This window comes from Schistocerca piceifrons, chromosome 1, assembly GCF_021461385.2.
Source record: "Schistocerca piceifrons isolate TAMUIC-IGC-003096 chromosome 1, iqSchPice1.1, whole genome shotgun sequence".
NCBI classification, from domain to species: domain Eukaryota; kingdom Metazoa; phylum Arthropoda; class Insecta; order Orthoptera; family Acrididae; genus Schistocerca; species Schistocerca piceifrons.
The window spans coordinates 482,107,367-482,122,863 of NC_060138.1; the positions used below are offsets into that span (position 1 = coordinate 482,107,367).

A 15,497-nucleotide genomic window follows, 5' to 3' on the forward strand; every position below is an offset into this window, starting at 1 on the left:
TGGTATGAAATAAAGACGACGTATTACAAGTAGCTGTTTTTTTTCTGAATTCAGAATTTTTCCATGTTCTCCAGCGTGTCAATCTCCGCTTTACATACAACTCTTGTATTTGAATTAACGTAGCTCTAAATCAAGACCTTTGAAGGCCTTATTTTGTACTTTGCATGTTTTTTTTCCAGATGTCAATTTTTCTTTGAGTTACTTATTAACTCCACAAAGAATTTTATTATAATTGGTTGCTTAAAAATTAATTTCCAAACATTCTGAGGTTGGGCAATATGTATGCAATCCATTGGTATTTGGTAACACATCAAAAAATGTGAATTGTGATCACTTCTCTACAGGAATTACAAGATGCCCTTGCACGCAGCAACTGGAATGTGGAGCAAGCAATGGCCAGACTCTGTGAAGAGAAGTTTTCTGATACAGCTAAAAGAAAAAATGATGATGAACTGCAGCACAAGAAAGTTAAGAAAGGTTCATATTTATTTCTGTTTTTCTTTCTCTTTTGCTTTTAATTAGTTCAATAATATGAATGAATACCACAGTGAACATATCAGTGATTCTGAGGCTGTATTATAAAATGGAAATAATATTTTTCTTATTATTTCCTAAGGTTTATGTATGGCCTTAGTTACATAATTTCATCTGAACATGCATAAATATGGAATTTATTATTTATTCATATTTGTTGTTTCCGTCTCTCTCTGTAATGCATTAGTTCAGCTGGTTAAGACCTCCAGGCCGTCTCTTACATCTAACCAGACATATTTTTAGAATTTATCTTGCAAATAAAATTACACTGTCATAGGAAACACTATTACAGTAGTAATGCAGATACAGATGATTTTATGATTGGGAGCATAAATATTAAGGTAATGTTAATCACACATGTACAAGCAATTGAATTAGGCACATCTACCTAGTATTGTGTTGCCATCTGTTCACTTTGATGACGGTGGTGGTGCATCATGGCATGGACATCATAAGATATTGGGGTTACATTGTCATCCAAGAATGCCCAGTTCATTGAGGCCTGGGCCTAAGGTGTGCACATTTCACTGAGAGACGTATTCAGTAAGATTGAGTTTATATGTCCTTGTGAGCCAGATGAATACTCTCATGTCTATAATTTTCCGTCAGTCATTCTGACACAATTTGAAAGCAGTGGATTGGTGTATAGACTGTTGAAAGTATATTACTTTTTGGGTGCTGTAAGTGAACAAATGGATGCTCATGATTGTGCAGTAGTAACCTGCAAAACATGGTAGACATAAGATGAGGCCCATTTTATTCTACATAGACATTCACTCACTTGTGAGACTACCACATCTACCTGAAAAGAGCCTTGTTGCCAGTAGAACACATTGCCTCATTTGGTTCTTAATCTCCTCGTGCCCTATCATAGGTTTGTGCCAATCCACACTGCAGTTAATCAGCCTAGTAGGCAAACATTTCCCATGCTCTGAGCATTCAGTAGCACTGTTTATGCACTCATGCTAATTAGTACCTTGTGACATGTATCTATTGTAAGGAGTAGTTCTGGATGGTTTATTTACTCAGCAGTTATTGTCCAGCATTCTACTGGCAAGTGTTTGTCTGCTAATGCTCATCTATCTGCTGTTACAATCTGCAGTAGTCAACGGTAATCTCTCTCATCAATGGTTTGTTTGCTCGCAGCAGTTTCTCTGGTGGTAGTGGTGGTGGGGCTGATGATGAATTTCCGTGGTACACCTTTGAAGATGTGGGTGTGACCAAAATTGCTGATATTGTGCCTTGTGTGTGCCTTATTCTGTACAATCTTGGAGCCAGCTACCATAGGGCACGACCATGTGGCACACCCAACTATACATAGCATTTGGAACTTGCGTTTCCTTAGGGAGAATGGAAGAATGGATTGCATTAGCTTGCGAACTAGGAGCTAGGTCACTCAGATTCCAGGTACAAATAGATCTCCATGTTGTGAGGATAAGGGGACACAAACATCAACATGAAGGGGAAGGTGGTAGAGCATTAAAGATTGTACTCAATATTTTGTTCTCACTAACTATTCCTTTCTTCTCTCCATTTTAGATTTGTATATATTTTATTTTCTGACTTGTCTATTTTTCCCTGCCCCCACCTCTACCACATATAAGGCACTTAGCTTTCTACTCTTATAACTCTAGCACGAAATTTTTGTCAGTTAGCGCTGCCTTGCTTATTAATATGCCTTCCGCCTTTAAGATCTCAGGTTTTCAGATCTTGTCCAGTACAGTCCCTAACAACGAGTCTTTCATTCTCATGCCACCTCCCTTGATCCATGGTTTCTGGGAGACATTTCTGAACTTTCCCAATTTCCTAAATCTCGTCAGTCCTTTTCCTTCGTCCTTCTTTCTTCCCCTTCAACCTTTCTGCCAAAAGAGAGAGCTACTGGGTCAAATAACTTGTACATTTTTGACCCTTTACGTGTGTTTTCCCATTCCGTCACTTGGTAAGTAGATTTTTTTATCTATCTGATAAGTGACAGAAGTGAAAGGTTCTTTGCATGCTGGACATTGTGTTTGGCCCAGTTTAGATGCTCATTCAGGATCACACAGAGATCTAGTATGTTCTTTTGCTAACTTAACAGATATCGTGGAGTACGCGAGAAACTACTTCATGAAAGGGATTACTGGCAGGCTTGATGTACAATATGAGGATCAGTTGCAACTTCTTTAGGTTCCGTTTGAGGCCTAGACCCATGCCTGACTTAATACTAAACAAATGCCGTAGCTGGAAGAAGTGACTACTGGCCTTCGGGTGCATGTTGATATCATCAGAATGCGAGTAATAGTCAAAAAAGGAAAATTAAGACAACTGATATATAATTTATATGGAAGAAGAAAATATTAAGATTCCAAGGACTGAATTCTGAGAAATATTTGTGAGTAGATGTAGGCTCCCTTTTTGTTGGTGGGTTTTTTTGCCTGTTTAATTTTCAAAAGTGTCATATCAAAGTCAGCAGTTTCAAACATGTTGTAATACAGCAGTGTTAAAATGGGCACTTCACCTGTGTGTGTATGTGTGTGTGTGTGTGTGTGTAGACATGTTTGAGATTGTTAACAGCTTTGATTAATACAGATATGTTTTGATAACTGGTGTGAAGAAAATAGTTTAATTTATATGTCCTTGCCTTTCTTATACTAAAGCTCAGGAGAGCTTTCATTTTTCACTTTTAATGTTATGTACTGAAACTACAAAATGCACATAAGACTATGAAAAATCAAAAGCCTTGTGGTACTGAGAAACTAAAAAGCACATGTTTTAGATGAAGTGAATTCATAATTACTAAAATGTGCCAGTAATCCCTTTAAACAAAGACTGTTCCACCTAATCAACAAGTCCTGGCCATCTACATATTTCTTGATGGCTGAAGAAAAGGTCTGGTGTTGTCTATATTTAGAAAAGATGATAGAAGTATGGCTTAAGTTTATGAAACACCACATATAAATTATATGGGAAAAATAATTAATGGGATATTAAATTCGGAACCAGACACGTTACTGCTTGAAGAACAAGCTGAGTTTAGAAACAATCAGTAATGTATAGACAACACATTTTCTTTTAAAATGCTGATTCCAAGAAGACAAGAAATTGACTTAGAGGCTCACGTCATACTTGTCAATTATAAGGGGCGTTCAAAAAGAAATGAGCCAGAGGGATAATTATAGAAACCAGTACCTGTATGTTAGAAGTATTGACCCTGGCTGTTGAGACACTTGTCCCACTGTGAGACAAGGTGGTGAATAGCTGTCTAATAAAATTCCTGGCGCTGCGATGTCAACCAGTTCTGCGTGTACAGCTGGACGTCATCGTCCGAGATGAATCGCCCCTCAGAACCTTTTTAAGGGGACCAAAAATGGTGTAATCACAGGGAGAGATGTCGGGATTGTATGGAGGGTGGCTGAGAACCTCCCAATTGAATTTCTGCACGAGTGCCGCGACTGTGTTGGCCGTATGAGGCTTTGCATTGTCGTGGAGCAAAATGATCCCACAGGTGAGATTGCATGGTCATTTTGATTTGATCACTTAGTGAAGAGTGGTCAAGGTTGGCAAGAAATGCTGGGCATTCACTGTTGTCCTGTGCTGCAGGAAGTGGAGCAGAAGGGGGCCATCTTGGTTAAAGAAGGACGTCAGCATAACCTTTCCTGCACTCGTGTGGATGGCCTTGGCTCTTTTTGGTGGTGGTGACCCTGGATGCTTCCACTGGAGAATTTGTCGTTTTGATTCTGGCTTGAACTGATGACACCATGATTCATCTCCAGCCGCCACTCGTGCCAGGAAAGCATTCCCTTCCCAAGCATAACGCTGCAGATGAGCAGGACAGTGGGCCATTTGACACATTTCATGGTTTAGTTGAAGACTGTGAGGCACTTATTGGGCACACACTTCGCGCATATGCAGTCATTCCTTCATGATGGTGTGAACACTTCCGACACTCAATCTGACCACGGCAGCTATGGCTTTCACTGTCACTTGGCAGTCCTGGGTAATCAGTGCATCCACCAGCTGGATGATGTCATTGGTAATGCATTGTGGTGCTCCAGACCATGCATCATCGGCTGACAACACTCGTCCTTCCCTGAAGCGTTTGTGCCATGCCTTGACCCTGGCAAGGGACATGCAGTGTTCGCCGTACACTAGTGACATTCATCGATGAATGTCCGTTCCTCTTACTCCTTTTGCTGTCAGAAAACGAACAACACCTCTTTGCTCTTCTTTTGACGCCTCCATGTCACTGTTTCCAATGCGACTGGCGGTGTTGGAAGATTGATGGATGCTGCTGCTAGCTCTGTATAGTTACGTGACGTGTATACCTGCCCTCTAGCGATGGGCTGTGAACTTTCACGCTCTGGTCGGAACTACACCTCGTTACACATTCCACGATATTACCCTCCTGTCACTGGTTTGCACATTCCAGACTGCGGCTAATTTCTTTTTGAATGCCCCTTGTACAAAAAGGCCTTTGACAGAGTCAAAAGATCCTAATCGTTTACAGAGCGAGGTGACACATTGCTTAGCACACTGGACTCGCATTCAGGAGGACAACAGTTCAAACCCATGTCCAGCCATCTTGATTTAGGTTTTCCCTGATTTCTCTAAATCACTTCAGGCAAATGCCAGGATGGTTCCTTTAAAAGGGCACAACTGATTTCCTTCCCCATTCTTCCCTAATATGAGCTTATGCTCTGTCTCTGATGACCTCATAATCGACAGACATTAAACATGAATCTCCTCCTCCTCTACGATTAGACAAACTTACCTTCTCCATCATGTGGATGTCATAAAAATCTTACACTCTGATACACAAATACTGAAAAAAAAAAGAAAATGTACTTCTAAAGAAATGTGTATCAACCAAGGAGTATATCAGTGATGTAGAGCATCCCTTACATTGGAATAAGAATGCACCTAAGTAAAACATTGTTTACTGATAGGCAAGTTGTTATTCAACAAACTGAGGAGAGATGGCTATTGCCTTCATCAGATCTGCACGAGGTGTAACTTGACAACCTCTACACAAAATATTAAGACAATGTTTGTTAGAAGCAAATATCCAGTCTGGACAAAATTGCCACTAGGCTATGGACTTATTGAATAAGTGTCTCACTTCCAATATCTTGTGTGAATAAACACCAGCCCATATGTGGAACAATCTGAATAATATTATGTAAAAAAATGAGAAAAGAGACACAAGTAGAATTTTACAGAGTGATGGTTGTGCCAAATTTGCTTTACAGCTCAGAGACAACGACAATAAGTACTAAACATCATAGGAAGATACAGAAATCAGAAATAAAGTTCTTGAAATCTGTGAAGGGCTACAAGGGACTGAATAGTTTTAAAAATAATTATGTGCAGAGAGAAGTTAATATTTTTAAAATAGCGGATATGAGCTACGAAAATAAAGGTGGCTGTTGCACCTGAACAGAATGCAAGAAAGAAGAATAGGAAAATAACTTTTTTTCCTGTGGGGAAAATGAAAATCCAAGGCTGCCACTATAAAAATGTATATTCTATATTTTATGCAAACACATGTTATTTTAATATTCAGATCAGTGGTTAACAAATAATAATTGTCTGAGTAGACAAAAGTGTTCGTTAAGGTAATTCTTTATCCACAAAAAGATCAACAAAATCTGCATCAACAATTGCAGTCTTCCAAAATAGCAAATATTATGTTCCGCAAAGTGACTGTGATAGCGACTGTACTACAAAAGGTCATGATCTTGAAAATACCAATGATTTGAGAACAAATGAACTTTTTGGAAATAATGTCAACAAGAAACATTGGATCATCAAGAAAAGAAGAAAGGGTGGTGTAGTTTTACTAATAAACAGCCACGGCAAAAAGCTATCTAATATTTTACAAGAGAAAAATCATGACATAACAGTGACTGTTCTAGTGAAACGTGGGGTAGGAACCTGACATATTGTAGATGCTGATTTTCAGACGAAAATTACACAACATAGTGACTATTGTTTGCATAATGGGATCAAATGATGTAGCTGACAATGAAGCAGATGTTTGTGTGAAAACTTCCATAAATTTTTAGATGTGAATAAATCTAGAAACACAGTAGTTGCCACAATGCCTCAAAGGCATGATTTGATTTACATTTCATGTGTAAACAAAGAAATCCCGAAGACATATTAAAATAAAGAAACTATGTTCAGCATGCAATAAATGCGAAGTACTAGAAATAAGTAAGCTGCATTGAAACCTGTACACCAAACATGGAATGCACTTGAACTATGAAGGGAAACTGTTTGTGTATGATCACATCAGTGAAATAATTAAAGATCAACTTTCAAGAAATAAAACTGTCTGTCAGCTTCCTATATGTCATGCCGCCAACAGTGATGAAAGTAACATGAGCAAGAGAGAAGAAATAGTTATTTCAAAGCCCTTAGATACTTTTTTGTGTGAAAGTATGCAGTTTCAGCAAGTGAAATTTTTATTCTTTTAGAGGATCCAAAAGGAATAAAAGATGCTAATATATTATATTTTAGTGAACATTATCTGAAAGACATTGAAATGTTGCAGTTGAGTGGTTACTGTCTATCAACACATTACTCTAGATCTATATTGGAAAAAGATGGTGATGTAAATTAGGTCATAAAAAATAACATATCTTACAAAGCATTAGAGTTAAAGAGTCACTGTATAGAATGAGATATTGAAATATATGCAGTAGAGATGGGGCCTACTGCACATCTTGCCAGTTGTAGCGTTAGCACTTTACGAAGCTCCTACAGGGAAGATGAATATGTTCCTGTGGCAGCTGGAGTCTCTCTTATTCCCCCTGTGTTCAAAATCCAAAAATTTAATAATTGTATGCAAATTAAATATCAATTTTGTAAATGAGAGCAACACTAAAGTAGATTTAGAGCATCTAGTAGAGTCTTTTAACCTGATCACAGTAGTAGATTTTTCGACTAGCATTGCTAATAGCTTTCAAATTCTGATTGACAATAGATTTGTAGATAAGTCAAGAGTCAACAAAACCAGTGTACATGCTATTGTTAATGGCCTTTCTGACCATGATGGTGAGTTGCTTATCTTCACGACATCAATTTGTTCAACAAGTCTGACCGTTCTTGGAAATCTTTTAGGATAATAAATGATGAGTCCCTTAAAAATTTCAACTGCAGGCTCCAGGGGATAGATTGGAGTCCATTTTTCAGTGTAACAGTTGAGAATAAAAAGAATATGTTTGTAAGTGAACTTAGATCTCACTCTGAAGCTTGCTTCCCCAAAAAATAATTACAAACAACCATGTAACCACTGACAAGAAAAGTGGCTTACTGCATGAATAAAAACATCCTGCAGAAAAAAAGGATGGTATATAGTTCTATCAGAACCTGTAATGACTCAAAGAAACAGCAACATTACAATAGTTTACTGTAGGATTCTAAAGAAGGTTATAAATAAATCTGAGAGTATGTGTATAATAACTTAAATGGAGACATCAGAAAACAAACTAAAAAACAATTTGGAATGTGAAAAGAAAGAAAATGGCAGGAAGCAGGGGACAGGACACAGATAGAAATTAAAACCAAACAAGGTGGCAATATTATAAAGAAACCTGAAATAGTTGCAGAAATATTGAGCAAACATTTTCTGTCAACAGAAGAGAAGGTAGTTTGTAAAGGATCTGTGGACGAAGCAATAGCTCTTCTACAGAAAGCTATCTGCGACAGGACTCCATAGACATCCTTGTCTTTAGTACATTAAATGAAATTGAAAGAATAAGCAGTTCATTAAAAAATAGGCACATTAATTGATATTGAAAGAATAATCAATTCATTAAAAAATAAAAAGTCTGTTGGTGCAGACAATATTTCTAGTAAAATACTGAAATGTTGTTGTTGTTTTTGTTGTTGTGGTCTTCAGTCCAGAGACCGGTTTGATGCAGCTTCCCATGCTACTCTATCCTGTGGAAGCTGCTTCATCTCCCAGTACCTACTGCAACCAACATCCTTCTAAATCTGTTTAGTGTATTCATCTCTTGGTCTCCCTCTACACTTTTTGCCCTATTCGCTGCCCTCCAATACTAAATTGGTGATCCTTTGATGCCTCAGAATATGTCCTACCAACCGATCCCTTCTTCTAGTCAAGTTGTGCCACAAATTTCTCTTCTCTCCTATTATATTCAATACCTCCTCATTATTTATGTGATCTACCCATCTAATCTTCAGCATTCTTCTGTAGCACCACATTTCGAAAGCTTCTAGTCTCTTCTTGTCCAAACTATTTATCATCCATGTTTCACTTCCATACATGGCTACACTCCATACAAATACTTTCAGAAACGACTTCCTGACACTTAAATCTATACTCGATGTTAACAGATTTCTCTTCTTCAGAAACGCTTTCCTTGCCATTGCCAGTCTACATTTTATATCCTCTCTACTTCAACCATCATTAGTGATTTTGCTACCCAAATAGCAAAACTCATTTACTACTTTAAGCGTCTCATTTCGTAATCTGATTCTCGCAGCATCACCCGATTTAATTTGACTACATACCATTATCCTCATTTTGCTTTTGTTGATGTTCATCTTATATCCTCCTTTCAAGACGTGTCCATTCCGTTCAGCTGCTCTTCCAAGTCCTTTGCTGTCTCTGACAGAATAACAGTGTCATCGGCGAACCTCAAAGTTTTCATTTCTTCTCCATGGATTTTAATTCCTACTCCGAATTTCTCTTTTGTTTCCTACTGTTTGCTCAATATACAGATTGAATAACATCAGGGAAAGGCTACAACCCTGTCTCGCTCCCTTCCCAACCACTGCTTCCCTTTCATGCCCCTCGACTCTTATATAACTGCCTTCTGGTTTTTGTTCAAATTGTAAATAGCATTTTGCTCCGTGTATTTTACCCCTGCCACCTTCAGAATATGAAAGAGAGTATTCCAGTCAACATTGTCAAAAGCTTTCTCTAAGTCTACAAATGCTAGAAACGAAGGCTTGCCTTTCCTTAATGTATTTTCTAAGATGCGTCATAGGGTCAGTATTTCCTCATGTTTTCCAACATTTCTATGGAATCCAAACTGATCATCCCCGAGGTCAGCTTCCACCAGTTTTTCCATTCGTCTGTAAAGAATTCGTGTTAGTATTTTGCAGCAGTGGCTTATTAAACTGATAGTTCGGTAATTTTCACATCTGTCAACACCTGCTTTCTTTGGAATTGGAATTATTATTATTATATTCTTCTTGAAGTCTGTGGGGGTATTTTGCCTGTCTCATACATCTTGCTCACCAGATGGTAGAGTTTTGTCAGGACTGGCTCTCCCAAGGCTGTCAGTAGTTCTAATGGAATGTTGTCTACTCCTGGTGCCCTGTTTCGACTTAGGTCTTTCAGTGCTCTGTCAAACTCTTCACGTAGTAGCATATCTCCCATTCCATCTTCATTTACATAGTCTTCCATTTCCATAATATTGTCCTCAAGAACTTCGCCCTTGTATAGACCCTCTATGTACTCCTTCCGCCTTTCTGCTTTCTCTTCTTTGCTTAGAACTGGGTTTCCATTTGAGCTCTTGATATTCATGCAAATGGTTCTCTTTTCTCCAAAAGTCTCTCAAATTTTCCTGTAGGTAGTATCTATCTTACCCCTAGTGATACACGCCTCTACATCCTTACATTTATCCTCTAGCCATCCTTGCTTAGCTATTTTGCACTTCCTATCAGTCTCATTTTTGAGATGTTTGTATTCCTTTTTGCCTGCTTCATTTGCTGCATTTTTGTATTTTCTCCTTTCATCTATTAAATTCAATATCTCTTCTGTTACCCAAGGATTTCTATTAGCCCTCGTCTTTTTACCTACTTGATCTTCTGCTGCCTTCACTATTTCATCTCGCAAAGCTACCCATTCTTCTTCTACTGTATTTCTTTCCCCCATTCTTGTCAATTGTTCCTTAATGCTCTCCCTGAAACTCTGTACAACCTCTGGTTCTGTCAGTTTATCCAGGTCACATCTCTTTAAATTCCCACATTTTTGCAGTTTCTTCAATTTTAATCTACATTTCATAACCAGTGGATTGTGGTCAGAGTCCACATTTGCCCCTGGAAATGTCTTACAATTCAAAATCTGGTTCCTAAATCTCTGTCTTACCGTTATATAATCTATCTGAAACCTTCCAGTATCTCCAGGCTTGTTACATGTATACAACATTCTTTCATGATTCTTGAACCAAGTATTAGCTATGATTAAGTTATGCTCTGTGCCAAATTCTACCAGGCGGCTTCCTCTTTCATTTCTTACCCCCATTCCATATTCACCTACTACGTTTCCTTCTCTTCCTTTTCCTACTATCGAATTCCAGTCACCCATGACTATTAAATTTTCGTCTCTCTTCACTATTTGAATAATTTGTTTTATCTCATCATACATTTCATCATCTGTGGTGCTAGTTGGCATATAAACTTGTACTACTTTGGTAGGTGTGGGCTTTGTATCGAACTTGGCCTTTTATAATGCGTTTACTATGCTGTTTGTAGTAGTTTCCTCGCATTCCTATTTTTTAAATTCATTATTAAACCTACTCCTGCACTACCCCAATTTGATTTTGTATTTATAACCCTGTATTCACGTGACCAGAAGGCTTGTTCCTCCTGCCACCAAACTTCACTAATTCCCACTATATGTAACTTTAACCCATCTATTTCCTTTTTTAAATTTTCTAACCTACCTGCTCTGTTAAGGGATCTGACATTCCACGCTCCGATCCGTAGAACACCAGGTTTCTTTCTCCTCATAACAACGTCCTCCTGAGTAGTCCCCGCCTGGAGATCCGAATGGGGGACTATTTTACCCAAGGGGATGCCATCATCATTTAACCATACAGTAAAACTGCATGCCCTTGGGAAAAATTATGGCTGTAGTTTTCCCTTGCTTTCAGCCGTTCCCAGTACCAGCACAGCAAGGCTGTTTTGGCTAGTGTTACAAGGGCAGATCAGTCAATCGTCCAGACTGTTGCCCCTGGAACTACTGAAAAGGCTGCTGCCCTCTTCAGGAACTACATGTTTGTCTGGCCTCTCAACAGATACCCCTCTGTTGTGGTTGCACCTACGGTACGGCTATCTGTATCGCTGAGGCACGCAAGCCTCCCCACAAACGGCAAGATCCACGGTTCGGAGAGCGGGGGAGGATATTGTTATAAATATATAAATCCAGTCTTATGCAACATACTCAATCCATCTTTGCAAGAAGGAATTGCCCCTGATAGACTAAAAGTGGCTGTCAGGATACCTCTCTTTAAAAAAGATGACAAAAACAGTCACTAACTACTGCCCATTTTCCCTGTTAACTATATTTCCAAAAATTCTTGAAAAACTTGTGCGCAAATTGATCATCAGCCGTCTTAATCTCCACAATATCCCGAATATGAGTTTTGTGCTGGCTTTTGTACTGATCAATTCTCCTTTAGTAATCAAGTTTTGTGGGCTGTTAACATAATAATGTCTCCACTAGGTATTTTTTGGTTGAAAGCCTTCGAATGCGTAAGCCACCAAATTCCTTGAAAAAGGCAGAATATTATGGTCTAGGTGATACTGTTGGTTTGCGGCTTCAGTCATAGCTAAAGGACTGAAAGCGAACCATAATGCTGAATGGCTCTTCAAGAGAACCTTTTGCATCGGAATTGGGTACCGTAAGTTGTGGTGTGCTCCGAGTCTCAATTTTAGGTCCGTTGCTATTTCTTACTTTCAGTAATGACTTTCCTCTTTGTTCCAGTACAAAGAGTAATTTTACTCTGTTTTGCAGATGATACATAAGTTCTCATTGATGAATTGTCTGACAACAATGTTGACCAAACTACAAACAAAGTTTTTTCTGAAGTTTTAAATTGGTTTTCTGCAAATGGTCTCTCACTCCACACAGATAAACCCATTAGGGTCCATATGCCACAAAGAAATCTTGACAAAATTAACATAAAGTGTAGAGGTCAAGCAACGCAAAAACTTGAGGATACAAAATTCCTGGGTGCATACATAGACAGCAAATGTAATTGGTCTACCCACATCCTTCATCTTCATCTCTATAAAAGATTTAGCTCAGCAATATATACAATATGAGTTATTATGTCTGTGTGTGAAGTGGATGCCATTAAGGCTTCCTACTTTGCAAAAAAAAAAAAAAAAAATAATAATAATACGACATCCGTAATTCAAAGGAAGAATCTCCGTAGCTCGGGTATCGGAAATATGAAACAAACAAAAAAAAAAGAGGCACCAGAACAATAAGTGGTGTCCACCATAGGCACTCTTGCAGAAACTTGTTTCGAAAGATGGGGATCCTCACCACCTCCTCACAGTATATTTTTTTCTTGCCGGCCATGACTGTAAAACTTTGCTGTATACAAATACAACAGTGAATATCATGACTACAACACAAGAATGAAAAAAAGTCTACACATTGAATTGAAAAGTCTAAATCTGGTGCAAAAAAGAGCTTATTACTCTGGTATTAAGCTGTTAATGCACTCCCACCACATATCAAATGTCTGCACAAATAATTACCAAAATTAAGGCGATTCCTGAAAGAGTACCTAATGGAGAAATTTTTTTATACGGTCGATGAATTTATGAGAGAAAATGAATACCACCACTAAATTTATAACTATTTTTCAAATACTTTTAATCTCGGTATCATTTGGTTTTCTGCATTCATGTTTGTATTTATTGTGTTATTCAGCTTATTTTTGCTTCCTCTGTATGTTACAGACCTATCCTAAGCGTAACTCAGTATTCTGTTGATTGGATATATCTTTTTTATGTGATATCTCCATTGTACCTTTTATTGCATTTATGTAAATTAGCCTATATCTGATCCTGCCTCAGTGTACCACAATATTCTGGTAACCGGATATATGTTCCTTATTTGACACCTTTTTTATATTGTATCTGTTATAGTATTTATGCAAGGGATATTTGAAACATATACAATCTGACACATTCTGTATCCTTGCAATTTACTCAGTACCTGTATCTAAGGAACATGAAATAAATAAACAAATAAAATGATGAAACTAGTTTATTAAAGAGGACTTATTTACATGTTTTGATTATTAACATATTGAATGGTTATTTTCATTCTCAGCAAAGAAAAACTATAGGGATATTGAAGACAGGACATCTGATGTTGATGATGATGATGCCCAGCCATTCAAGAGAAGGTTATTTGATAGGTAAGATGTTTGTACTGTTCTGGTGTCTACTGTGTATTGTAATGGTTCCCTGGATGAGTCAAACAAAGGAAAGTCTAGGATGGAATAACAGAAGTACAGAAAAGACAGATTGCAGCTTGCTTTGAGTCACAGTGAAAAAGACAACGCTAGCCTTGAGACAGTCTTTCTCTCTAGCACTTTTTCATTGTGCCAAGCTGTGACTCAGTGGTGAGTAGCAATCTTTCCTGTACATATTGTTGTTCTAGATGAGTAATTTCCTACAGTTTAACACTTCTAGTGCCACTGTGGTCATCCAATGATGATTTGTTCAGTTTTATATGTACAACACATTAAAATTAATTCATGCTTCTTCATACTGAGTATCCCAGTATGACCCCAGTCTAAATTTACTTTTGTTTCTTGAATCTAACATTTATGATGACTGTTAAGCTGAACAGCTGTTCATATGTTAGTTTGTTAAAATACTGCCTGTGTAAATTACTTGGAGTCTTTGTGAACCCATGGTTCTCAGTAGGGAAAAAAAATTCATGGATGTAGGAAGGTTAATTTTTTCCAGCATTTTATTTATTTATTTATTTATTTTAAGTGGCATTTTAAGGTTATTTAATTTGAATGTTTGTGTGTTAAGTTTTCTCATTTGTGCCACAGGAATGGATTGCTTGATACAACATTACTATCAGAATTAATACTGGAAGGGAGAGAGAGAGAGAGAGATTCTGCTAGCTGCAGAAAACCACCAGAAAAGAACTGAGAGCAGTGTCTTAGTAACATTGAAACATGTATTATTCACATAGTGTTTTGGAATATTGAGTAGAAGGCTGAAGCAATGAATTCTTTAATATACTTATTAGAAATATGAGACTGATCAGTTCTGAAGTATTTACACTACTTGGTGTTTATTCTGGTTTATTTACAACTGGAACACAGTCCAGTAAGATCGTAACCTATCTGAGTGGAAGCAAAGTTCAGTAGAGCCAAAATAGAAGAAGCTAGTTTAACCAGGGAATCTAGAAATTCACAGCCTATTTGTCATATGCAGAATACACAATCTCCCAGTCAGTCTGGCAAAATCCAAGACCATGGCACACCTTGTCTATATCAAATGTCGCACTGATGCTGGACAGTATGAAGTGAAGTGAATTGGTCTGTGAGGGTTTCTGAATACAGGCCAAGCACTGTAATTGAGGGCACCACCGTACGCGTTGCAAGTGCTTTGTCGCATGGGTTGCTTTGTGCTGAGTGCATTCATTTTCACTTAAAAATCTGCTGTTTAAGGTGCGGGCAATAAAGTGAAACTGTGTTATGGTCACTGCTAAACCAGTTATCACTTCTGTTAAGTCTTACTAAAATTCCACTGACTAGGTTAGTCAATGATATTGTTACAACACAGTATTTATGTCTTAAAGCTGCTCTGGCAATTAAGGATGTTGGGTTAGGTGCAATGTTAATGAAAATCACTTGCTTCCACTAATAGTTTTACACATTCTCATTGACAGTGATGATTCTGAAACTGAAACAACTGATGTGAGTAACCATGACAAGAAGAAAGTCCTGGAGTTTTTGTCAACGGCAACAATTCCTGAACTGAAAGCTATGTCATACTGTTCGCAGAAGAAGGCAGAGGCAATTATTGAGCAGCGCCCTTTCAGTAGTTGGAGTGATCTCGTAAGTTTAATTGTTTTAATATTTGTTTGATCCTTAAGTAGTTATTTTACCTTTTAGTTTTTCTCTGATGTTCATCCAATATTGACTAGAAATGTTATTTACTATTTGTTGAATTACCAT

General features: G+C 37.8%; 1 protein-coding gene across 3 annotated transcripts in view; it reads left to right on the forward strand.

Moving 5' to 3' along the window:
• Positions 1–15,497, forward strand: part of LOC124795127 (SWI/SNF-related matrix-associated actin-dependent regulator of chromatin subfamily A containing DEAD/H box 1 homolog) — a 168,695-nt gene that overhangs the window by 70,746 nt on the left and 82,452 nt on the right. For all 3 annotated transcript variants that reach the window (XM_047259006.1, XM_047258996.1, XM_047259012.1), the window contains exons 4-6: positions 345–477; positions 13,625–13,712; positions 15,209–15,377. In XM_047259006.1, the coding sequence (XP_047114962.1) occupies positions 345–477; positions 13,625–13,712; positions 15,209–15,377 (390 nt within the window). The remainder of the gene's footprint in view (positions 1–344; positions 478–13,624; positions 13,713–15,208; positions 15,378–15,497) is intronic.